We start from the raw sequence: 25243 nt of genomic DNA on the forward strand, positions 1-25243 counted from the left end.
GTGGTACAGGCACCCCTGGCACGGGGGCTGGAGGCTTGAGACTCCTTCACACCAGAAACAGGAGTAAAACTCATGGAATCCATATATAGAGCACTTCCTATACCCCTGGCACTTTTCAAGGTAGATTAATTTAATCTCCACAATTACACTATATGGGAGAGTTATTTCCAGTTTACATGTCGGGAAACTGAGGCACAGAGCCACAGCCAGGATTCAAACCCACTGAGTCTAGCTCCGGAGTCATGTTACTATCCTCAGAATCTAGCACAGGAATCCATATTGGGTGTTAAGATCTTCAGAAAAAGACACAGTTTTCCTTGAATATTTCCAGAAAAATGCGATTCAAATAAAAATAAAAACTTGGGGATAAAAAAAGGACTTGAAAGCCCCAAACTTGTGAGAAGTGCATTTTAGCTGTACAGCCTTAACTTTGCCTGACCCAAGGCCAGCAAGGAAATGTTTCTTTTTTAATTTATATATATTATTAAATATATATATATATTTTTTTCTTTCTTTTTTTTTTTTTTTTTTTTTGGTTTGTGACAACCTGATGTTTCTGAACGCTAGGGGCTCCCTGATTCTCTAGTTTGAGAGTAACTTTTCCTTTTAGGATTTTTTTTTTGAAGGGGGTGGGGAAAATGTGGCCTTAATTATCCTACGTCTTAGGCAGCTTAAGGAAGGGGCTGTGCTTGCTGAATCCCTTCAGAGCCAAGTGAGGAGGTCCCTCTCGTTCCCTCTCTCTCTTTTTAAAGGACCTCGTGAAATAAAAGTGCAGAAAACAAACCCGAGGCGATCACAACAGCAGCCGCGGCGGCGGCAGCAGGAGGAGGAAAAGTTGGAGCTGGGCTGGCGCTGCGGAGTGGCCGGGCCCCGCGCAGCTCCCATTCATTAAGTCGCCAGCTGCGGAGGAAGGTGGCCGAGCGCCCGCGCTGCCCACTCGCTCGCTCGCTCTCCCAGGCACACGCCAGCCCAGCGCGCCCCGAGCCGCGCAGCTCTGCACAACTTTCTGCTCGGGATTTGGCTCTCTTCCTCTTGGACTTTCGAACGATTTGGGGTTGAGAGAGGAAGAAAGCAGAGGCAGCCAAGGGGAGCAGAAAACACCACCGTCTGCGTTGGAAGCAGGCAGCGGAGCCGCACTCTCGCCTCCCTCCACTCCCCAAACCCGGGCCGACCCGCCACTCTCCCGAGCAGCCTCGGCCAGGAAGCGAGCCCCGCGTCTGCGTGTGTGTCCGCTGTTGCGGGGCGTCTTCGCGGGGCGGGAGGATCGCGCCGCAGCCAGCGCCATGCAAAACTACAAGTACGACAAGGCGATCGTCCCGGAGAGCAAGAACGGCGGCAGCCCGGCGCTCAACAACAACCCGAGGAAGGGCGGCAGCAAGCGGGCGCTGCTCATCTGCCTCGACCTCTTTTGCCTCTTTCTGGGTGAGCGCAGCCCCGCTGTCCCTTGGCCCCTTTGCCCCGCGGCCCCTCGGCGCGGGTCCCAGTCCCGCGGGGTGCCTGCGCGCGGGGCTCGGCACTTCCTCGCTGGCTCGGGGCCGGCCGGCCGCCGCCTCTCCGGGCACCACCGGGCTGTCAGCCCCGGGAGGCCCTCGCTGCTTCTCGGGGCTCCTTCGCTCCCCCTCTGGCCCCCTGGCCCGCTCCCTCCCCGATCCCATCGATGGCCCGGCCTGCACGTGAATGCTTGGGCGTGCTTGGGCTTTCACGGGCAACTGTAAACCCGCTCCTTAAAAGCCGTCCCACTTGGAAGCCCAGGTGGAATTCCCACGGAAGAGGTGGATTCCGCCTTTTAGAATAGGGGCGGTTGGTTGAACCATGACCTAGAATCAGCGCCTAGATGGTTGCCTTCCGTCCAAGTAAAATGGATCTGCTGGAGCGCCGGGCTCCCGCCTGGAGCCGAGCAGCCTTCCCTTGACTGTATGTAAACATCCAACCCCTTCCGCCGTCGCTGCCCCGGCCCCGCCAGACCTGCAAACTGGCCTTTCCATTTGCTCCTCTCCTCAACACCCCTCAGGGGTTTGGAAGGCGGTCTCTAGGGTCTTGGTGGGGGGTACCCATGCTGCCATCACTTCTCACGCGCCTACTGTGTGCCAGGTGGTAATTTTAACCAGCCCTCTCCCTGACTCTGGCAGTTCGGGTGAGGAGCCCCATTTCACCGATGAGGAAACTGAGGCACTGGGAAAGCAAGCCACTGTTCAAGTTTTGGGACCATAAGGAATGCACCCCAGAACATTCAGGCGATAGTCCACGTCTGTTTATCAAACTAGTTGGAAGGGCTGTGGGAGTGAAAGGAATTGGAGTGGGAGGGGAAGGATTTATGAACTCCGTGCGGGGAGGGGAAAAGCTATTGACACGAATCTACAGGAGTTCCAAGGTTGAAGTCAGCGTAGAATTTTTATTTTATTTTTTTAAAGCGAATCATGGTGTAATGGAAAGCGCACAGGACTTGTCATCAGAGCACTGCCATTCTGCCACTTGTTGGGTGTGCCGCCTACCCACCTCCTGAGCCTCAGTTTCCTCCTCATGTCAGTGAGTGGGTTCAGCTAGATGCTCTCCAAGGCCCCTTCCTGCATTAAGAACTCGGATTTGGTCCAGGAGCTGTTCTGCCAACTCTGCTAACTGAGAAACATCTGTGTTCCCGATTCAGTTCCCTCCAAATAGAACGCCTGCACTGAGACTTCAGTCCCCTTGGAAGTGGATTTGTCCAGGCAGACTGTGCACATTCCCTCTGTTCATGACTTTCCGTAGCAGAGCCCTTCCTGAGGTCCGTCCCTCCTTGGCTTGCCAGTCCATGGTAAATTTTGAGAGCCAAAGAAAGATACGACTCTTAAAAAGAGTTTAAAAGTAAGATTTGGCGCCCTGTAGCTATGCAGAGAGAAGGTTTAGGGTAAAACTGTGCTCTGTGCAGAGCAAGGAAGCTGACTGCAAATCCCATTCCCACCTCTTCATGGAAATTCGACATTAAGATGCTATGTAAAGGAATTGTCACTGGGGGGCCCACCTTCCTGAGGCGGCTGGCTTATTATCATGCACAGTGGGAAGGTTAGTCCTTTCTTTGCCAAGCTATTGAATTTTTAAAAGACCCTCCCTGGGCCTGAGGGAGAGTCAGGAAGCACTAAACACATTGAAGCTGTTTGCTGTAAACTTGCCTGGAGCTTCCAGTGTTTACTAGCGAGTTGGGTTGGTGGTGGGGTGAGCTCTTTCTTGCCAGCTGGTGCAGTGTCTGTCCTCTCCCACCTCCTACTTGGTGATGAGGAAAGCCCAGCAAGAACACGCTGGACAGCCTTTGTGCAGCCTGCCTGCTCTCCTCCTCCAGTCCCAAGAGATGGTGTGTTATTATTAAAAGAGAAAGAGTGTGAAGGAATTTGTGAAAAGACACACCTATCAGCTCTCTGGTAGGCAGGGACACAGAAACCCCAAGCTGCTCTGTTGTGCATGGAAGGTATGGGGAAGGGAGGAGGGGGCGGTATGTTCCATCTGCCTGGACTCCCTGTGTCACTCCCAAAAGCTAATATTCTAAGCCTCGTTGTTTATTATGTTTACTCACTGTTGGCCTGTTTGAATAAGTGTTTACCCTAAAAAAAGGAATGCTAACAGGACCCTGTATTTTATTACAAAACGCACGTAGCTATCTGCTTAATGCATGTACTTTGCCATTAAAGCCATGTCAACTGAGTCATTTCAAAGTGACTTGTTATCAATGCCAACCCTATGCATAGGCCTAATGACAATACCACTAATTAAATGCTTCTAACAACTTTCATGGGGAAAACTGTAAGGTAAATATTTACTTGAGAAATTTATGTGAGAGAACTCTATTTGGCTTCCAAAAGAAAATTAATAACACAACATGTGATTTTAATATTCTATACAACAGTCCTAAAAAAAGTTGTTTCTACTTGCTTCACTTTTTGCCCAAGACTGTCAGTATGATTTAATTTTTATATAGTTTTGATCATATGGTCTGGATTACAGAGCACTAATATATTTAAAAGAGACATAGTTTTCTGTTTATTTTCTCACAGGAATATATACCAAGCTTCATCTTCTTGTATCTGGAAAAAAAATAAAAGCTCATGTGCTCTAAAAGTGTTATGCAAGTGGAAATATACAAGCAGTTTAACTTGTTCCACATACCTTTTTGGAATGTTAAATTCTTGGTGAAGAAAAACCCACAAAAGTCCTCTTTTATTTGAAGGCGAAAGTAATCTGGTGTCAGTGAACACCAATGGGAATTTACTTCCCATTGAACAGCTGACAAATTCACCTTCACTGACTAATTGCGTTTCTAAATACAGTTATGAATCTTTGCGTGGAAGTTTTTCTGAAATTGATCTTGTTATCTTTGCCATTAAATAATATCTATGCCTCCTGTTTTCTGTGCATTGGTTCTGGTGTATGAAGTTACATGAGAACAGCAGAGAATATTCTTGGGCAAGAAGAGAGGTGCATCTACTATTGTTTGCCTCTTTTTTATTTAAATTAGTGTATGTACTTTTCACTGAAACCCTCATGAAGAGATTCTCTCCATTTCATAGATGAGAAATTCAAATGTCAGAGAAGGGGAAGACTGAGATTCATACTGAAGTTGATTTGGGTTAATCCCTAATTCTCAGTGAGCATGACTGGAGGCCATCCCCCTGTCCTGTCCTATCTGAAAAATCCCCAAACTCAGATTATCATCAGCAAATCCTGAAGCTCAGTTTGCAGAAAATCCTGCCTCTCCACATTTTCTAGTTACCCATCTGTACCTAAGCAGATGGATAAAGGCAGTTCAGTTCTGGTCAGTGGTGTGGCCTTGTTGCTTCATGGCATTATTGTGATTTAGAGCTAGTTCTAGTACTAAGTGATTCCCAGATTTTGAGGCCACCTTTTACCCCCATGAGACTGGTTCCAAAGAAAGAACACAAAGAAGTACATGGCTGTAGCGCAATGCAGAGATTTGGTAAATCTACGCTGAGCTTCTATTTCTGCGTCATTCCTTCCCCCTACTCTGTCTCCCTCCCTAGTTATGTATTGAGTTCCTCCTTCCAACCCATGCCCTTTGCTGGGTAGGCAATTGGAGACAGATTCAGCTTTTTGTCCTGTGGACCTTGTTCGAGGCCCTTCATTGTCTGAGTCCACTTACTGGTAGCTCATCTGCAAAATGGGATCAGAATGGCCACTAACTGTGTTACTGTGAGGATCAGAAGAAATGCTGGATGTGAAACTTTGTCATATCTAGAGACTTGGACAGTTGCAAGAGATTTATAATCTGGAGCCCTGGATGAAGGTTTTGTGATTGTCTTCATATATTGTGTCTTATTGGTAGATGAGACCATGAAATAAATTGTCAATAATGATATTATAGTGAAGACCATAAACTATTCACTTCAAATAGCAGAATGGCACATTTGCCCAGTAAGCTGAGAACAGATGCTTTCCATTCATTGTTGATCTAAATGGTAGCAGAATTCTTAAGCCCTAGATTTTAAGGTAGCTTCTTGAAATATTTATGTATGTATGTATGTATGTGGGGAGAGAGAGAGAGAGAGATAAATTTGTTCCACTTCTTTATGCAGTCATTGGTTGACTCTTATATGTGCCCTGATAAGAGATCAAATTCTCAACTTTGGTGCATAGAGAAGATGCGCTAACCAATGAGCTATCCATTATTGTGATTTAGAGCTAGTTCTAGTAGTTAGTGATTCCCAGATTTTGAGGCCACCTTTTATCCCCATGAGACAATGGTTCCAAAGAAAGAACAGTAAGAAGTGATTGGAAGGAGAAACTCAGTACATAACTAGGGCACCATCTAGTCCTCTTTAGAGGAACTTCTTTTGTTCAGAAAAACTGTTCTTCATTTGGCTTTTGATACCAGGAGGTAGGTTAGCTGAGCTTATGGTAGGGATGGGAGATGTTTAAGGAAGCAGGTGGTGGTCAGCTTGGTCTGAAGGTCTTGACTCCTGTTCCATTCCCCACCAGAAAACAAAAGTTGTTGGGTAAAGTGTCCTGCGGCAAAGGGGAAGAGGTTCAAACAGGTAGAAATGTTGAATTTGGATAGCCAGCGACCCTGCTTTATAATTTCTTGGTTCCAGAATGTTTTAGGATATTTCTCAATTTGTAATTACATGGTTGAGATCTAATTCCTTCATTCGTCCTAAATATGGGATACATACAATCATCATGTGTTAGTATACTATTCACTTTTAATAGTGAGAGGGAGGCAGTGTTGTGTAGTGAAGAGAATGGGCAATTTGGAACCAGAAACTTCAGATTCCAGGCCATCCAATGCCACCATCTAGTTGTGTGGTTATAGACAAGTAGGCTTTCTATGGATCTCAGTTATTTTCCATTGGTATAATGGCTGTTTGGGCAAGATTATGTCTAATGTCTAAGGCTGCTATGCAACATTCTGTGACCGATTTCAAGAAGAAAGGAATGACATTCACAGTTGTTGACTGTCCACCTCATGCATGCTGTCTCTTTAGCTCTTCATTGTACATTACCTCAGTGAGTCCTCACAGCAATGAGGAGCCTAGAAAAGTTGTGATCGGGCCTTGTACTGCCACTGAATGGCTGTGTGGCTTTGGGAAAATTCACTTAAGGTTTCTGGGCCTTTGTTTCTTTACCATTGCAACAAGGGGAAGGGACTAGATAACCTCTCTGATCTGCTTTAGTGCTAACAATTGTATGGGTCTGTGCTGGTAGGTAGTGTGATGTAGAAATCCAGTAATTGCTTCTCTTATTTTTTACCAAAGAACTGGTGCTGACAATGTGCTTACATTGGTGTTCATTCTGGAGAGAGAGTACGCCCTTTTCCTGGTTAATCAATATGCTGAGAAACAGGCCAGATTTTTCCTTGGCTGGATGTGCCCCCTGAAATGTATAGTAATCACAAGCGAACAAGTAAACCAGGTGACTTTCCTTCTTTCTGTTGCTCAGTTAGGATATTCACTATGGGTTTTCAATAACTCAGTTGGTTTTGATAGCTCAATATAGAACCACAGAATATAGAAACAGATTTTCATTAGTCAACCGGTGAACCACTTAGCTGAGCACCCTGCATGGGTTGAAATAACGAAGGAACCTCCATTTAGTAGGTAACCCCAGCTGACTTTCCCATTTCCTCATTGTCTGGAATGGCTAGTATTTTTCTTTGCTGCTTCTTCCCTTTCTCGTGTACTTAAGAGATATACCATGGGGGTGTAGCTGCCTTTGGGAGAGATTGCTAGAGCCAGAGTTGGTGGCCTTTTCCACTTTTAGCCCTTTGGATTTCCTGTCCATTTCGGATTCTTTCTTTCCCCCTCCCAGTGCAGTTATTTGGGCTGGCAAGCCCAGTTGGTCACAGGATGATGCTAACGAGACTGTAGTCAAAGAGTCCTTCCCTGTGTAGGCAGTTATATTTATGGAGAAACCCTACCCTGTGTGTCAACTCCATTCAGTATACATTATTTGAGGAGTAATCATCTATTTTGGGGATACCTGCTCATAGAGATATTGGTTCCCTTTTATAGATGAGAGATACATCTGGTGTGAAATATAGATTCACAGACCCCTTCCTGGGAGAGTCAGATTCAGTAGGCCTTGGGCCAGTGCCTGGGATTCTGTATTTTATCAAAGCTTCGGGTGACTCTCTTTTAAAGCCACTTTGAGAATCATTGTGCTGTTTAACAGCTGATGTCTTAAGGGCAGGTGACTTAGGAGGAGGGCGTTTTGTCCCTGCACTGAATGTTCTGGCACTTTCCACATTGTTAGATTGTCCATACTGTACTTTTTTCCCCATTTGTGGCCACCTGTCTTTCTCAGTAAAGACAATCAAGCTTGTTACAGTTCTTTCTAAAGGAAAAAACTACCTCTGGGTGCCACCCTGAGGTCCCCTGTGATTTTAGTGCAGGGACTAAGTGCTGAGAGGCTGGGATTTGTTTTTATTTCCGGGATCTGCACTGAGTTCTAGGTAGTCAAAGTTGCCAACTAACTGACCACTTTAGATGAATGAGGTGTTAACTCTATAAATATTTTCTTTTGAGATACTGAAGTTTGTGTATGAGTGAAACGTGAATGAAATACATTAGATCCCCCAACAGAGCCTTTAAAAGATCACAGTTAGCTTGGCAAATATTGTAGAAACAATACAAGCTTTGGATTCCCACACAGATGAATCTTAGCATCTTGACTTAAAGCTAAGATAGGTGTGACATGGGCAAAAATTATTTAACCTTCCCTCGCTTCAGTTTCCTGATCTGTGAAAGAAACAAGCAAACCTAGTGACACCCTTGCATGAGGACACTCAGATGAGATCATGGATCTGAAAGCACTTTGAAAAGTTGATATCATTATCAGGTATTATGTTGCTGATATTATTCATAGTAATAGTAATGATTTCCTTTCCTTCCTCCATGGTTCTATGGAGTCCTCTTTCATTTTTGGCAACAGAGTTGGCTGAAATATATGAGGAGAAAAAATTGTAGGAGAATCCTAAGCAAAAAACGAGGCAGAGGGAACACAAATGTTTCCCATTAGCTGAAGAAGTGCAAGGGCAGGTTTTCTGATCTGGGAAAGTTCCAGTGTAGGAACCTCAATGGCCTTCGGTGGTTGCCTCCTCCTCCCTTGAAAGGAAGAGGCCATATCATCTTAGGAGAAAGACAAATACACCTTAGAAGGTTGGGAGGGGATTTGGACAAATGGTCTGTTTTAGCATCAACTCTTCCCTGTATCTTTTGGCAGCCCAGGGAAAAACCCAACTAAGTAAAACAGCTGTGACTGAAAATGATCAAAATGCTTGTTACCCAGGGTACTTCACTTATTTGTTGAAGAAAGAAGTAACTGTTCATATTTATTATTCATGCTAGCCATGTGGAGTAGATATTGGATCCCTTTTATAGATGAGGCAGCTGCAGCTCAGAGAGGTTAAGTAACTTGGACAAGGGCACCCAGCACTTGTCAGCTTAGTTTGTTCCCACTTTTCGATGCAATTAATGCAAGGAAGACTCTTTTCTATTTCAATCCATTTAATTTATTTCAATGTTATTGAGTCCGAATATGTACACTATGTTCTATGGGGCTCAATAGAGGACACAGGATATGAGTCTTACCTCAAGGATCATTTTGAGCAGTGGAGGAGACAATTTTACATAAATAATTACAAAATAGCTTAGAGTATGCTGAATGAGTCTCTCTGGACATAATAAAGAAAATATCATCAGGGCAGTTCTTCATTGCCCAGATTCATGGAAATTGAAAGCACCTTGGAGCTATCAATCTCGTTAGCAACAATTGCGAAGTCATTTTTTTTTTAATCTCAGTCTTTGAACAGGAGAAGGTTGGGAGGTCTGAAGGGTAAAGCACAGGCTTTATAGAGTCAGACAGATGCGAGTTTACTTAGCATTATTAGCTACATAAACGTAGGCAAGTTATTGAATTTCTCTGAGGCCTCAGTTTCCTCATCTGTAAGGTGGGATAATGTATGCATGTGTGGTTGTGAGGATGTGCCTGGTATAGGGCACGATGCACACACACTCACCAGGTGGCAGCTGCTGTCATCACAGTCGTGGAGTCCTACTCAGTGTGTTCACGTACAGTGAACCTGAGGCCTGGATTGGTTGATGAGTAATCGTCCAGTGATTGTGGAAGAGCAGGGCCTAGAACCACGGTGGTGGCTTTCCACCATTTTGCTTTTCTGGTGTTTACTCGTCAGTTTGAAATTTGATACCATTTATGAGGCAGCATTGTCCAGAGAGCTATAGTCTCTTCTTTCTCTTGCGGGTCAATTAAAAGAGGAACAAGACAAACAGGTTTAACTTTTGATCCAGATCAGTGCGTGATAGATAGTTGAGTGAGGCCAGAGATGCGTAGGACACATTTGAAGGACGAGGCTGTTTTTGATGTTACTTTTCTTCAAACTGGTGCATGTTCTAGAAAGTGCTTGTTACCAAAGATAGCTGCTGACTGATTGGAGCTCAAACAGGACCATCCCTGTATTCAAGGAGAGAAGAAAGAGAACCCATGTTTTTGAAGTTTTTGCTTTTTTAAAAGCTTCACCACCTCTTGAGGTAGAAATTATTCTCATTTGACTGAAGGGGAAACTGAGTCTCAGATTAAATAATTTTCTCAAGGTCATGCATTAATTGGTGGTCTTTCAAAAGAAGTCCATGTCAGGTTCTTGAACATCCTTGTGAAACTATTCTTCCCTTAGGTCCCGATTAAATTATAAATTATGATCTGCATTAAAATTCCCAAATTTAAAACAAACCAAACTAAATAACACACATAAGACCCAGTTGGAAGCGTTTGAAAGGAACTTGGTGATTTCTGTGCGCTTTGAAAGTATATATTGCAATCAGAGTATTGGTGGGAAGTGTGTTTTTGAGGTTTGTTACAAATTGACAAAATTATATGCCTAGAGAGTTCTGTAGAGAAATGCAAATCAGTATAGGCACCTTGTCATAATAAGCAGTATGCTTTGGTTCCTGTTTATGTATCCCTAAAACACATAATACACATGATTACACTGACACGAAGGAAGCCTTCTCATTGATGCTTTCTTTATATCTAGCCCCCAAATTAGTTTGCAGTATCAATCATATAATTTCTAGAGAGTCTATTTAATGAAGTCTATGTTTGTGTCTGTCTTTTCAAGTGTACATCCTTTGCAGATATTTCTTGAGCACCTACTGTATGCTAGATCCAGGGGGTTCCTTGCCTTTTAAGAATCCCAGGGTGGTGAATGGGAAACTTTTGCATCTCTCTCTCTGTCTCTCTCTCTCTGTCTCTCTCTCTCTCTCTCTCTCTCACACACACACACACACACACACACACACACACACACACACACACGGATGCTGACTTTGTCGTGGTAAGGGAGGGGTATAACAGCTTGGTGAAGAGTGATGAAGTTTGCTTAAGGGCATGGACCTGGGTCCTGCAAGAGAGAAAATAGCTCATAAGCCATGAAGGGGGAGAGGGTATTGTAGCCAAGGAACAGCAGGTGCTGAGATGAGGTGATGCACTTGGGAAGGGTGAGTATTGGAGGGTAAGTGTGGTGTATTTATTTGCATTGAGTGGGGCGAGTGGATCTGGGAGATGAGGCTGGAGGAAGAGGTTGGAGCGAGCTTAGAAGGCAGGCTGCAGATGGCAGGCAGCGAAGGAACTTGAACTTTATTTAGGAGCACCAGCAGAGCAAATAAAGTTTTATTTTTGTTTTCCTTTTTCTTTTATTATGGAAAATTTCATATAGAAATGAAACACAATATAAAGTGGGGAGTGGAATTGCTGGGTCACAGGGTGAACCCCATGTTTAACTTTTTGAGGAACTGCCAAACTGTTTTTCCATACTGCCTGCACCACTTTAGAAATAACAAGGTTAGTTAAAATATGTAGAGCAAAATACAAAGGTTTTACAGACAATGTTTAGATGAACATATTCGTGAAAAAAAATTTAAGAGGGAGACCAGCTGGGAAGCAGGTGAGAGCTGACCCTAGGCATTGGAGAGAGCGGAGAAGGGGATGGGCAAGAGAGAGATTACAGGTGGTTCCTGACTCCTGGCTGGGAACTCCTGAACTGTGGCCATGCTGCTCCCTCCACAGACACCTCCAATGCAGTGTTTATAGAAGACTTGCAAAATCCATGTGCTAGGATTAGTCAATGCATCTTTATGATCATAGCTTAATTAGAAAGAGGAGGCTGTAGTTATGTTTTTTAATGTCTCAAATGCCCCTTAACATAAATGGACTGTTAGAAATGCTCTTGGTTTACAGAGATGGAGATGGTTTTTCTTGGGTAGTAGTGGCATCTTAAAAAGTTTTATTGAGATACTAGAGGCCCTTTGCATGAAATTCGTGCATGGGTAGGGCCCCTAGGCCTGGCCAGTGATCAGGGCCAATTGGGGCCTTCTGGCTGCTGGCCAGGGCCTTCCTTCATTCCACACCACCCCCTGGTGGTCAGCGCACGTCATAGTGAGCAATCAAACTCCTGGTCTCCTGGTCAAACTCCCAAGGGGACAATTTGCATATTAGGCTTTTATATATATAGATAATTCATCATACCATACAATTCATCCATTTAAGCATACAGTTTGCCAGATTTTAGTGTACTAGTATTCAGAGTTGGGCCATCATCACCACTATCAATTTTAGAACATTTTCATCATTCCAATAAGAAACCTGTACTCATATTAGTCACTCCTGATCTATCCTTGTCATCCCCCCATCCCGTGGCAACCACCAATCCACCTTCTTTTCTATAGATTTGCCTATTCTGGACATTTCTTGTATCAGTGGAATCATATGTTTTCGTTTTTTGTGACTGACTTCTTGCACTTAGCATCATATGTAAAGATTTATCCATCTTGTATTGTGTGTGTTTAGCATGTATCAGTACTGCATTTACTTTTATTGCCAAATAATATTCCATTGTATGGACGTACCACATTTAATTTATACATTTATCGGCCAGTGGACATCTGGGTTATTTCCGTTTTTTGACTATTATGCATTGTGCTGCTAGGAATATTCATGTACAGATGTTTGTGTAGCCATGTGTTTTCAATTCTCTTGGGTGTATATACTCAGGAGTAGAATTGCTGGATCATATGGTAAATATGTTTAACTTTTTGCGAAACTGCCAAATTATTTTCCATAGTGGCTGTACCATCTCAGAAACATATTAGGGTTAATTAAAATATGTAAGGAAAAAATAGAAAAGTTTTACCAAAGACTGGAATTAACATATTCATGAAACCACTGTAGTGTTGCTTTGTTCTTAAGGGCATTTTTCACAAAGAAACAAAGTTTTTAATCATTTAGTAATGTCACTAGATTTAAGATGAGTGAGCAGAGGACAATTAAGATGACTGGGGAATGAGTGCTGGGTGGTCAGCCAGACCCCGCTCACCCACTGAGCAAAATACTTACACAGACCAGGCTGTGACAAGCAGGCTCCTGCCTCAGCAAATGAACAAAAGCCTTGGATCTTCAGAGTTCCTAGAAAATAGTTAAAAGTACAAATATTAATAAACCCACTTATTCCTAGGATCTGCTTTACAAGAGGTTTTTGTTTTTTTTTTTAATCCTCACCCGAAGATATGTTCCCATTGAATTTAGAAAGGAGGGAAGGGAGGGAAGGAGGAAGAGAGAGGGAAACATTGATCAGTTGCCTCCTTACACCCCTTGACTGGGGATCTAACCCACAACCGAGATATGTGCCCTGACAGGAATCGAACCCTCCACCTTTTGGAGTCAAGAAGACTCCAACCAGCTGCGCCACCTGGCCAGGGCAACTTTACAAGGTTTTTAAGACCATGAACTAGAACTGTAGTTTCTTTCTTCTTCTTTTTTTTTAAAATATATTTTATTGATTTTTTACAGAGAGGAAGGGAGAGAGATAGAGAGTTAGAAACATCGATGAGAGAGAAACATCAATCAGCTGCCTCCTGCACATCTCCCACTGGGGATGTGCCCGCAACCCAGGCATATGCCCTTGACCGGAATCGAACCCGGGACCCTTCAGTCCGCAGGCTGACGCTCTATCCACTGAGCCAAACCGGTTTCGGCTAGAACTGTAGTTTCTGATAAGGTTGGTAATTCACACTCCCCCCACCCCCCCATACATAATTATCATCTCAGAAATTAAATCACCACGCATCTTTTAGACTCATGCATTGGATGCTTGGAGATATTAAAGAACATAAGGCACAAACACAAACTTTTAGGGATTAGTTGGGGCGTCAGGTTATAAGTTGCACTTACAAGTGCATGAAAATTAAACCACAGATATTACAAGAGGTGAGGAAAAGGCATTCACCTTTATTACTAGGAGCTTTAGATGACATCTTACTTAATCTTTTCAATAACCTGGTTTTGCAACTCAGAGAGGTAAATGATTTGCCCAGGCTCACAGCTAATATTGTGTTGGGGCTGGTGTTTGGACTCCAGCCTGACTAAATAATGACAGTTGCTACCATTTATCTAGTGCTAGCTTTGTACCTCCCACTGGCTTAAGCAGTGTGTGTGCATTCTCTTATTTAATCCTCCTATGAGTCCTTATTACTGCTATCTTCATTTTGCAGAACTGAGGTTCAGAGGGGTTATAAATAACCTACGAAATATGCAGCAAGTGAGTTGGAGAGTGGGGCCTGAGAAGTCTGTCTCGTGAGACCAATCTTAACCACTTGGCTTCTCTGCGTATGTTTTCCAACTGTCTCTAAAGCCCCAATTTCCCCCAACCCCGTGCTAGCTTTCACATCAGCAACACACGATGCATTGTCCAAAATGAGTGACACCTGCGATCCTCACCGTGGGTTCTTTGGACTAATAAAGACCAATTAGGGCAATCATGAGGCATCTTAGGCTCTTTTCAGTGCCTTAATGATATATAATGGATAGCGTAGGGTTCCCAATGATTGGCTTGCTCTGACTAACTCAGAGCATCTGCATTCTGCTTGTCAGTTGAATTTGGAATGGCACCTTCCAGTTCTCTCTAGGCTTGCTGGTCATTTTCATGAACCCGGAGATGGGGCTGGCACTTTGTATACTTTGATTAACCTAAGTGGAGAAATGATTTTAAACAGTTTACTTGGTAGATAAAGACGTCTTCCAGACACGACAGAGGCTCAAGAAGGAACTGTGAGGGGTCTTTGGTGGTGAAAAGGCGAGACATCCCAGAACGGATGAGCAGCTCTGTGAATGTAGAAGAGAGAAAGAGCATGGGATCCTGGGAAGGTTCCCAGAAGGGAGAAGGGGTTTGAACTAGGCCTTTGTCCTTCATATTAGGCAGCAGCAATGGGTCACCATGGGACCGATCAGCTGTCCTTGTGGTTTGGTGTAACCTTTGGGTCACATTGAGAAATTTTGAGCTTCTCTGGTTAGCGGCTGCAGATGCTACACCTTCATTAAATGCAGTAAATAGACCTTCCACTAGTAGCCTCTTCCCCACAAATGACCCACATTGTTGTCAAGTTAGCAACCACAGGCAGGAAGGGGAAGGAATGCTTCTCATCCACACAATGGGTTTCATTAGACACTTGCCCATAGAGCTGTTTCGGTCAATTCAGCTTGTGTGGGCTTTTAGGGACGAATGGCCTAATACACTATTTCTCATCATTGCATTTGTCTTGCTGTCATCTTGGCCCTGGTAGATAGTTTGCATAGTGTCTCCTTTTGATGCAACTACATATACCATCATCATAGGGAGGAACTTCTGGCAGGCTGAGGTTTTAAACATATTTCCAAGGTGTTGCCAATTTTCTTGAGTCTTTGGTTTAGTGGGCTTCTCATTTAAATCTGTTTGGAAAGCCAGGTTCCAATGATCTGGGCAGCTCTCACCCTTGTGAACCATTGCTTCGGAGGTTCTGTATCTCAGGCATCGTGTAGATGCGGAATTCCCAGGGGTTGGCTGGAAATTAAAATACACTTCTTGGGTTAAAACATTCTCCTAAAGTCATTGATGGGGTTGAAGAACCTATAATTATAATTTTTCCTTACACGGGTTATTTAAGGTTGTGCTTGCCTCAGCTGAGAAATTAAAACATTTATTATTCATGAATAATCTCTTTCACGGAACGGTTCTACCAAATGATGATGGATGCACCTGAGATTTGAATGGAAATATCCTTTTCCTGCTTCCATTGATGTTTCTCATTCTAGATCTCCAGCTCTCCAGCCCTGAAAAGCCAACATAAACAAACCATCAAAACCACCACACCCAGGATATCATTATTTCCAAATGTCAGCTGGAAAAGGAGCATTTTTGAACTTATATAGTTAGGCATATTCATGTGTCTCATAAAACTGAACAATCCTGAAGGGGAGATACTGCTCTAATCGATTTTGCAGATGAGGCAGTTGCCCTTTGCAGAGGTTAAGGGACTTGCTGGGAATTCTGCAACTGGAAAATGGAAGAGCATCTGTGATAAGAACCAACCAACATCTATGGTCTTTCTTCCAACAATGAAGGCTGGCATTGGAATTTGCACTGACAACCATTTTCCATAATAAGCATATGAAGAAAGCAGGCAAACCAGAAAGTTTTCAAATGAAATTATCCAGTCTTGTTAAGTGTTCAACTGTGATTTGGGTTTTAAAGCCATTTGTTAGTGTTGCCTATTTCATTATAAATTCCTAGAGGATAGAAATTAGACTTAAAACCTCTGAGTAGGAAGGGTGTGTGAACTTGACTGAATAACTCTGTGGTAGGCAGTAGTGTAGGGGGCATTACATGCATTGTTCACTTACATAGATTTCACAACAGCTCTAAGAAGGAGGAGGAGGTTGGAGTTCGTTTCAGTTTTCCACAACCTGGTCAGCGATGCCCATCTCTACTCTTCTGAGTGGTTGGGTGGTGGCACACTGTATTAATAATTCAACTAGTTAGTCACTGGCAGAGATGGCTTGTTAAGATTCCAGGGGAAGTGCTTTGCTAGAATCGGCTTTGTGCTGGTCACTCAGATCCACTTTTATTGCAAGTGTGTCAGTGACCAGCTCAGCTCCAATTCTGTGGGGCCTCAGAAGCAAAGGGCAGAAGCCATGGCAGGAAAATACTCTGCCAATTCCATACGGAAATGGAATGACTTCTCTGCCGAGGGATAGAACTGCAGATTGTATTGTTAATTCTTCTTCTTATCAGTCTTCTCCAAAGGCGTGGAAAAGCCAGGGAAACCCAGCATTTGGAGCAGAGCAGCCCAGTCTTTGGTTAAAGGCTCTGTGTACTTCCCAGGCTCTTGTCGGGCTGCTATTCAGCTGGGATTTGAATGGTGGTGGTGTGATTAGCATGAGAGCAAGTGTATAATGTAGGTCTTTTTTCCCCTTTTCTAAAAGAAGTTTTGTGGCATTTCTTTTTCTGACAGAGTTGGCATGACGCTTTGACAAACACAGACCAATGGAAAACTTAAACAGGACCCCGAGAAGGCCCGTTTGTACAGAGCCTTCCCACTTAGAATGCAGAGCAGCAGAGCAGCTGGCAAGAGACACCTCAGATCATAGGAGTCCTAGCAGGGGCTGTTCCTCCACTGTGGACCGGTGATGAATGGGAAATACAAGACCAGTGGGGAAGTGGACCCTGGGCTCTTGACTACTCTCTGTTGTCGGAAACTACAGATGAGAACATTCCTGGGACTCAGTTGTCTAAATTTTCTATTCCTCAGTATTTATTGAGATAAATACAAAGCACTGAGGGAGAGATACAATAAACACCAGAGGTGGCTCCTGCATTCACAGAGCAGGTGAGAGGATGAAGAAATAGACACACCACCCGCAGATGGAGAAAACTTGGCCAGGTGTCTTGAGCTGGTCATTGAGTGACATTTTTTAAAAGTTTAAAAAATCTAGCTAAGTGCTGAGCAGGGCGCTGTTTCCAGCTTTGCTACGTTAGCTGGGTGACCCTTGGCAAATCACTGGCACTTTAGGCATGATAAAGTGAGGGCGATGATTCACTTCCTGCCTCCCTCATGGAGCTGTGGAGACCAAAGGGTATCCCATCACAAATACACAGAAAAATGCTCTGAAGTATATGACTGTAAAGTCCTATTTGTGCAAGGGATATAATTTTCTTTTGTCCTCTGATTCTGCTCTCTCCATCTATTTCTCACCTATTTGAGGCACATGCTATTATACACCAAGAGCTGAAAACATTTCTTTACAGGTTTTTCCTAGGGTGATGGTTTCTCCTGTGTATATCCTTTTTTAAAAAAAATATTTTTAATTGATTTTAGAGATGAAGGGAGAGGGAGAGGGAGAGGAAGAGGGAGAGGGAGAGGGAGAGAGAGAGAGAGAGAGAGAGAGAGAGAGAGAGAGAGAGAGAAGTATCAATGCTGAGAGATCGGCTGCCTCTTACAAACCCCACACGTGGAATCAAGACCAAAACCGGGGCATGTGCCCTGACCGGGAATCAAACCATGACCTCCTGGTTCATAGGCTGATGCTCAATCACTGAGCCACGCCAGCTGGGGATTCTCTGTATATCCTTTATGCAGTGAGTTTACAGGAGTTATTTCTCAAAATGGCAGCAGCTCTGATCATATAGGTTCTTCTCTCCAGAACAGAACTTTTATGACGCTCTTGTTAACTACAGAATAAACGTCTTAGTATATTTGAGACTCTTCAGAATCTGGCCCCCACCAACCCTTTCTACTCCTTGTTTATTCCCTTGTTCCCCATCCCCTCTACTCCCCCTCCATACCTTGTGCCAGTTGCTCCAGTCTGTGGCTAGCCCAGGCACTTTCCTGCCATGTCATTCTTTTTGCTTGGTATGTGTTACTCTTGTTACTCAATTCAAGTCCATCTCCTCTGTGAAGCCTTTCCTGATTTTCTCTGAGCAGAATTAAGTCTTTTTTAAAAATATGTTTTTCTTTCTTTCTTTCCTTCTTTCTTTCTTTCTTTCTTTCTTTCTTTCTTTCTTTCTTTCTTTCAAGAGAGAGAGAAAGGAGAAGGGGGAGAGAGAGAGAGAGAAAAAAAACAACATTGATCGGCAGGGATCAAGCCCACAGCCTGGGTATGTGCCTTGACCCGGAATCTGCTGGTAACCTTTCAGTGCATGGGATGATGCTCAACCAAGTGAGTCACACTAGCCATGGCCAGAATTAAGCCTTCTTTGGGCTTCTATAGCACTTTGTGTTGACCTTTCTGATGTAAATTTTTGGTTTGTTTTCATAATTTTGTATGGTTCCATCTTAATAGATTATAACTTCCTTGTATATAATAGGTGTTCAAACATTTTTATTGATGAAAATGTCAATAAAAAGTTATTTTAGAAAATGCAGACAAGAAGCAAAAATTTTTGTTACCTATACTACTGAAACCCTAAAGTAGCCACAGGCACAGTATCTCTTTCTATAAATAGCTGAATTATTATTAAGTATAATTATAAAGCTAAACACCGGGTGCTTAATACGTACCTCCTGCAAGTCAGTATGATGAAATGGAAAAAACCTTTGCTTGCTAAAGTTTGTAACAGCCCATAATGAAGTATTAACTAACTTGGGAGGATTGGGACTATGTAACTTAAGAGCACCTAGGTATTTTAAGTTCAATTATGCGTTCATATAGTGTTTTGAACTTGGTCAACAGTCTGAATTTGTACTAACCATGATGGCTTCTATTAAAAAAAAAAGTTTAACTTACCTTAAAAGGGCTGAATTTAGAATGGGTGATTCTTCTCATCCTGTTTTGCCTTAAGGAGGGCCTCTGAATGGGAGAGTAGAAACCTCCTCCTGAGGAGAAAAGACGCCCAAGCTGGGAGTCAAGAAATCTGGGTTTACATCCTGACTTTGTTGCTAACTTACTGGGTCACCTTGGCCAACTAACTTTCCCTCTCTGTAGCTCTGTTGCCTCATCTGTGACATGGGACAATGAAATCTTCTAGCATTAAGAATTCCCTAATGCTCTTGCCCAACGGGGTACTTCCGCTGAAATCCCTATTTCTTAAAATATGGTGAAGTTCTCACTTCAAGGGAGGAAGGTAACGATTTTCTCCTTCAACCTTTTTCTGTTTGATCATATTGCCATAGTTCTTAATTCTATCACTTCAAAAGTATTTGGATCATTGCTTTTATCTATGGAAAAACTTTAAAACAATCCCCTAATGTACTAGCACACTGCATGTTTGTATGTTTGCCTTGTTAGATATTTATTTGGGTTTCTTTTGCTTCTCGGTTCTGAGAGGGCTGACATTGAAATACCAAAGTGTCTGATTCAGAAGAGAAAGGACCTAACAGTATAGCGCACCCAATGTGTTCCTGATGATTCATGTGCTTTATTCAGTCCCTGCAGTATCCTTGTGGAATGGGTATATTACTCCAGTTTTACAGATGATAAAAGTGAGGCACAGAGAGGTTAGGTGTTAGGAATTAACCCCAGCACTGTGTATCTCATTTCAAAATTCAGGCTTCAAGACTATAATCAATCCTCCTACTCTCACCCCCATCCAGGCCACACAACCCCTCTAAATCATCTTTTCTTGGTTCGTATGAAGCCTCTGCTTAAATCTTCCAGTGATGGCGAGTTCATTCCTTGGGGCCAGTTCTAATTGTTCAAAAGGTTATCTTAATATGCAATCTACCTTCCTATAATTTTAGCTCAGCATCAACTATGTTTAGTTTCATGTTGATAAATAATTACCAGCACTAATAATAATGTTACTCAGTCTTATAATTAAAGGCCCCTGAGTACATGGTAGTGATGCGTCATTTCCACAAACATTCATTGAGCCCCTTGAGTGTACCTGGTACCTAATGATGAATGGGATGTGGTCCCTGCCCACTCCCATTTTATAGATGGGAAAACTGGACTCGGAGAAGTTAACTGGCTTAGGAAATGGGTAAAATCCAGAGGAAACAAAATTCTTACCTTGTACAGATTAAAGTTTAAATCTACTAGATTCCATATTTTAAGGTATCCCTTTACACTCTCAATTTGGTTATTCTGCAAATCAGATATTGGCCCCATGTGTCAGTAATCTACAAGCATCTTAAACCTTAACATAATATCCCAAAGCACAGCAATTCAGGGGTGGGCAAAAGTAGGTTTATAATTGTGCCTATGGAACATAATACAATAATAATAATAATAATACCAGCATAAGCTGTGTTTCACGTATTTGCAACTGTAAACCTATTTTTCCCCACTCCTAAATATTCTTTTTGTGAAAATATTCCAGAAATAGGATTACTTTAGAAGGGAACAACCCTCTCAGCATCCCTCCAAGTTCCTGCCAGCCTTAGTTTGAGTGCACAGGTGTTCTCACTGACATCCACCTTCATCCTTTCTGGCCTCATTGTTTCCTAGACCCACCCCACAGGTGTCTGCCTTCTGGCTTTTGATCATGTCTGTTCCCTTCAAAGCACCCTCCCCTTCTTCTCTGCCTATGGGAAAGGGTACTCCTGATTAAGGCTGGTTTCTGCTCACCCCACTTCCTCACTACTTCACCTTTGGAATACTTCCCCCTCATTTCAAAGTCATTGCCAGTTCTGGCACTAGTTAGCGACCTTAAACAAATCACTTATACTCTGTTGGCCCAACTTTTCCTTATCTAAAGAATGGGGCAGAATTAGATGGTTTTAAGGTCCGCTGAGGCCATCAAATGAAAAAGACTGCACCTAGGACAGTGGGGGGTCTTGACCACGTTGCATTGTTGAGTCCTGTCGCAGGGTTGTGACATGAGAGGCGACTTGAAGATATTCGCCATCAGTTTTAAACTCGGAGTTGTAAAGTGTTAAACTTATTTAAGAGGCAGCGTGGCTCAATAGAAAGAGGATTTTGTTTAGGGGTCAGGTGGTTCTGGGCTCAAATCTTGGCCCCACTATTGGCTAGCTTTCCAATCTGAGGCAAGGGTTGGATCCTCCCTGACCTTCAGTTTCCTCATCTGTGAAATGGGGACAATAATTCCTGTCTTACTGGTTGTCCCAAGATTAGAAGATGTGTGGCAGGGAGCAGGTTCTTCCACATTAATCTATCCTGCATCCTAAAAACTTTTTGTTTGGGAACTGTTATCTGTCATAGATAATTAGCAAGCTTCAGAACAAACAAGTGTATAAAAGAGTGCTACCTGGATTTATAGTATCTGTAATAGACAGTGTGGATTAGGTGCAGTTTATCTGATCTTTGAAAAGTAGCTTTGGAATCCTTCCAGAGCACCATATGGCACCTGCACGATAACCGCCTTTCCATCTGCACTTGCTTTAGGAAGGTGTTTTCCAGTTGGGAGAGAACATGTTGAGTATTTGTCTTTAGTGCATTCCAGTGTTCTGAGGCAAAACTTGCCAGAGATTGAGCAGAGCATATTAACCAATATCATTTACAGTTGATTAAAACTATCATCTTAATTAAATACAAGAGAACAAGAAGTTCTCAGTCTTCTGGTAGCAATTAACGACTAAAGAGTCAATTTGAAGTTGTTTTTGCAACTCTTAAAATAATACTCTACCCCCCTCCCCCCATGAAAAGAGTTTCTTAGCTAGAGACATGCCCTCACATTGAGGTTTTTGAAAGCTGTTAGGACCACAAACCTTCTGGCAAAGCCTTCTGCTGCCAAGGCATCGGAGTTCTCAAAAGCAAGAGGGTTCAAGCTCAGGATACGCTGATTTGGAAAGAGAGCCCAAACAAAGGGCCTTTGAGGCAGGAAACTGGGCTTTGGCTTCAGCACAGAGCAATGTGGGGTTGGAAATGCGCCCTGGGACTTGCTGAGTTGAAGAGGGACTAGGAGATCGATGGATGGAGGAAGTATAAAGTTTCTCCATACAGTGAGAGTTTATTTCTAAACCCTCGAAAGTTGGTTTCAGATGCGCTATCTTTCTCCTGTCGGCTTAATCAGCGTGCCTCTAAAATGTGGACCTAACCACAGTTTGTCTTTGAATACAAAAGGAAAATTATCTGCAAAGGTGTGTGTAGAAGTTTCCATTCCAGCCAGGTTGTCGGACTGGAAGACCAATGCTTTTCCTTCAAGACCTAAAGCAACTGCCTTCATGAATTCATTCATTCGCCCACTTAAGCATGCAATAGTCCTTAATCACCCGTGTATTAAGAACTATTGGTTGATGTGGCTATGAAGTTAAAAAGATACAGTTCAAGGAGCTCAAAATCTAGTTGACCAAAACTTGAAGATTTGAAGTGAAGGAGATGGTCTTTCCTAATAAGTACTGCTCACGGTGTTCACATGCACACGGCGCTCTTCTCAGCACCCAACCAGGTTTTTAAATTTGACTTTCCCTGAAGTGATATTTCTAGTACTCATCTTCTGAAGTATTCTAAACAGCGGCACACTCACCCACAGAGGAGTCCAGCAGGGACGGCTCACTTAGACAAGGGCTAGGAACATGATGTAACTCCAGGAAGAGGAAACAACTTATAGTCCGGTGGGTCCCAGTTTTCATTCCCCCCCCCCCGATTTTTATTTTTGTACATCTAAACTTTACCTATTAAGCACTAGTTCATGACTAGAAAAGACCCACTTTCTGTCAACCACTTGGTAAGATTGAGGGGGCAATGCAACAATAGGAACAACAGGAGGAAAAGAACCATCCACAAGAGAACTTACACTGTGAGGACCTGGGTGGACGGAACCCCATCCCCACAGAGAATGAGCAGTGACTTTGGGTCACACATTTGGAAAACTGATTCTTCTGGAACAGATAGGGCTCAGAGATGCGAGACAGGAAGGGACATCTTCTCATGAATTAGTGATATTAAATGCTTGCTTTGTGCCCCAAATGTGCCTCAGTCCTGTAACCCGTGGTGTGCTATGTGCCTTCTGTGTGTCAGGAATCTAAGTTTATTCAGTCTGTCTTGTAGTGTTATGTATGTGGCAGTTCACTATATTGTTCCTACACAGCAGTTTTAAATTTGACTTTCCCTGAAGTGAAACTTCTAGTACTCATCTTCCAAAATATTCTAAAGAGCAGCAAATTGACCAACAGATAACCTTGGTGAGGCAAATACAAACATACTTGAGTTCACAGGTGCCAGGAACCTGCAGACAGCTACCCTAACATTAGTCAGATGTCGTCATGAGATGTAAGGATGGCTTTCCCCTCTCTTTGAATTTGCACTGCAATTATATTTATTGATCTTAGAGAGGAAGGAAGAGGACGAGAGAGATAGAAATATCAATGATGACAGAGAATCATTGATGGGCTGCCTCCTGCACACCCCACACTGGGGTTCGAGCCTGCAACCCGGGCATGTGCCCTGACTGGGAATCTAACCTGTGACCTCCTGGTTCATAGGTCAACACTCAATCACTGAGCTATGCCAGCTGGGCACTGCTGGTACAGTTTTTAACAGCTGGACCTAATCAGAGAAGTCACACTGGCTGATTTATTGAGTAAGAACATTTAGAAGAAAAGTTTCTGATGTGTTTAAAGATACCTAGGCTACACACACAACTTTTCTCTTTAGTGTGTTTGTGTGGTTGACTAAAATCCAGTGAAAATACTGTATTTCTATGCATATTTGGAGAGGTATAGACAATAAGTATGAGTTTATAAGAACCCTGACAATGAAATCTGAAACAAGGACCTCAACTTTTTTCTTCCATATTCCTAGTGCCTTACTTGGGGCCTGGTGTATATAAACTGTTTAGTGAAAATTGAACAAAATTGAAAGACCCAGGCCATTTTTGACACTAGCATAAAACTTTTAGCCTTTTTCTAAAAGGTAAATTTGCTTTCCATTATTGCTGTCTTAAACTACATCACCACAAATTTGAGAAAAGTGGAAAATCACCCATAATCCACTGCCTGACGCAAACACCATTTGGGCATATTTCCTTTTAGTAATTTTTATTTGATTTCCTGTTGGTTATTTAGGTACATCCTCATATGATTTTCTATGTTGCTAATAGTTACTTTATTTTTATTTGACCAAATGACCCCTGACTATATCATTCAGAATTAAGCATCGTTTATTCTTTTTTGCTTTGCTTTGCTTTGCCTCACTCCCCCAGACCACAAGTCTCTGGGGTAGGTACATTGCTCCCTATTTTCTAGGGCTGCTGTAACCAAGTGCCACAAACTGGGTGGCTTAAACCTCAGAGATGTATCGTCCCCAATCTCTGGAGTTTAGAAGTCCAAAATGTAAGGTGATTCCTTCTGAGGGATATGAGAGAAGGGTCTGTTCCAGGCCTCTCTCCTGGGCTTGTAGATATCTATCTTCATGTCACTCTCCCCATATGCACATCTCTGTCCAAATATCTCCTTTTTATCAGGTGGCCAGTCATGTTGGATAAGGACCCACCCTAATGACATCATTGTAGATAGATTACCTCTGTAAAGGCCCTGTCTCCAAATAAGGTCACACTCTGAGGTCCTCGGGTTAGAACTTCAACATAAGAAATTGTTTTGGAGAGGGGGACAAGATCAGACCTATAACTGCCCCCCCACTCCCATGTATATGTGAGGAAATTGAGGCCCGAGCGAAGTAGTTTGAGAGTTGAATTTAGGCCTATGTGGCTGAAATGGTGTGCTTTCATCACATCCTGTTTTCTACCCACGAAGTAACAATACCGTGAACAAAGAAAACGTCTTCCTTGATCTGAGTTTGATTAGGGTGAGACTATGTTTGATGGTTATTAACTGCTACATTTAACTGAGTGTGGCCAATCAAAACCTTATAATCATGTTATGTGCAAACACGGTTAAGTACAGCACACTGTGCTTAAGTTAAAACTTTTGCATTGTGCTAAAGCATTTGTTAAGCCTGTTGCATAGATTGTTCCATTCTTATTTGAAAGTTCCAAGGAAGACAGGGTCATACCATTCAAACCAGCATGAAGTACTAAAAA

At 43.0% G+C, this 25243-nt stretch overlaps 1 protein-coding gene across 1 annotated transcript in view; it reads left to right on the forward strand.

The window, feature by feature from the left end:
• Positions 1 to 540: 540 nt before the first annotated feature.
• Positions 541 to 25243, forward strand: part of PLPP3 (phospholipid phosphatase 3) — a 78319-nt gene continuing 53616 nt past the window's right edge. Inside the window, exon 1 of the mRNA XM_081086668.1 lies at positions 541 to 1422. Coding sequence (XP_080942794.1) covers positions 1284 to 1422 — 139 coding nt within the window. The 5' untranslated portion in view covers positions 541 to 1283. The remainder of the gene's footprint in view (positions 1423 to 25243) is intronic.

The sequence above is a fragment of the Myotis nattereri genome (genome assembly GCF_964212035.1).
Source record: "Myotis nattereri genome assembly, chromosome: 3".
In the NCBI taxonomy this organism is placed as follows: Eukaryota; Metazoa; Chordata; class Mammalia; order Chiroptera; family Vespertilionidae; genus Myotis; species Myotis nattereri.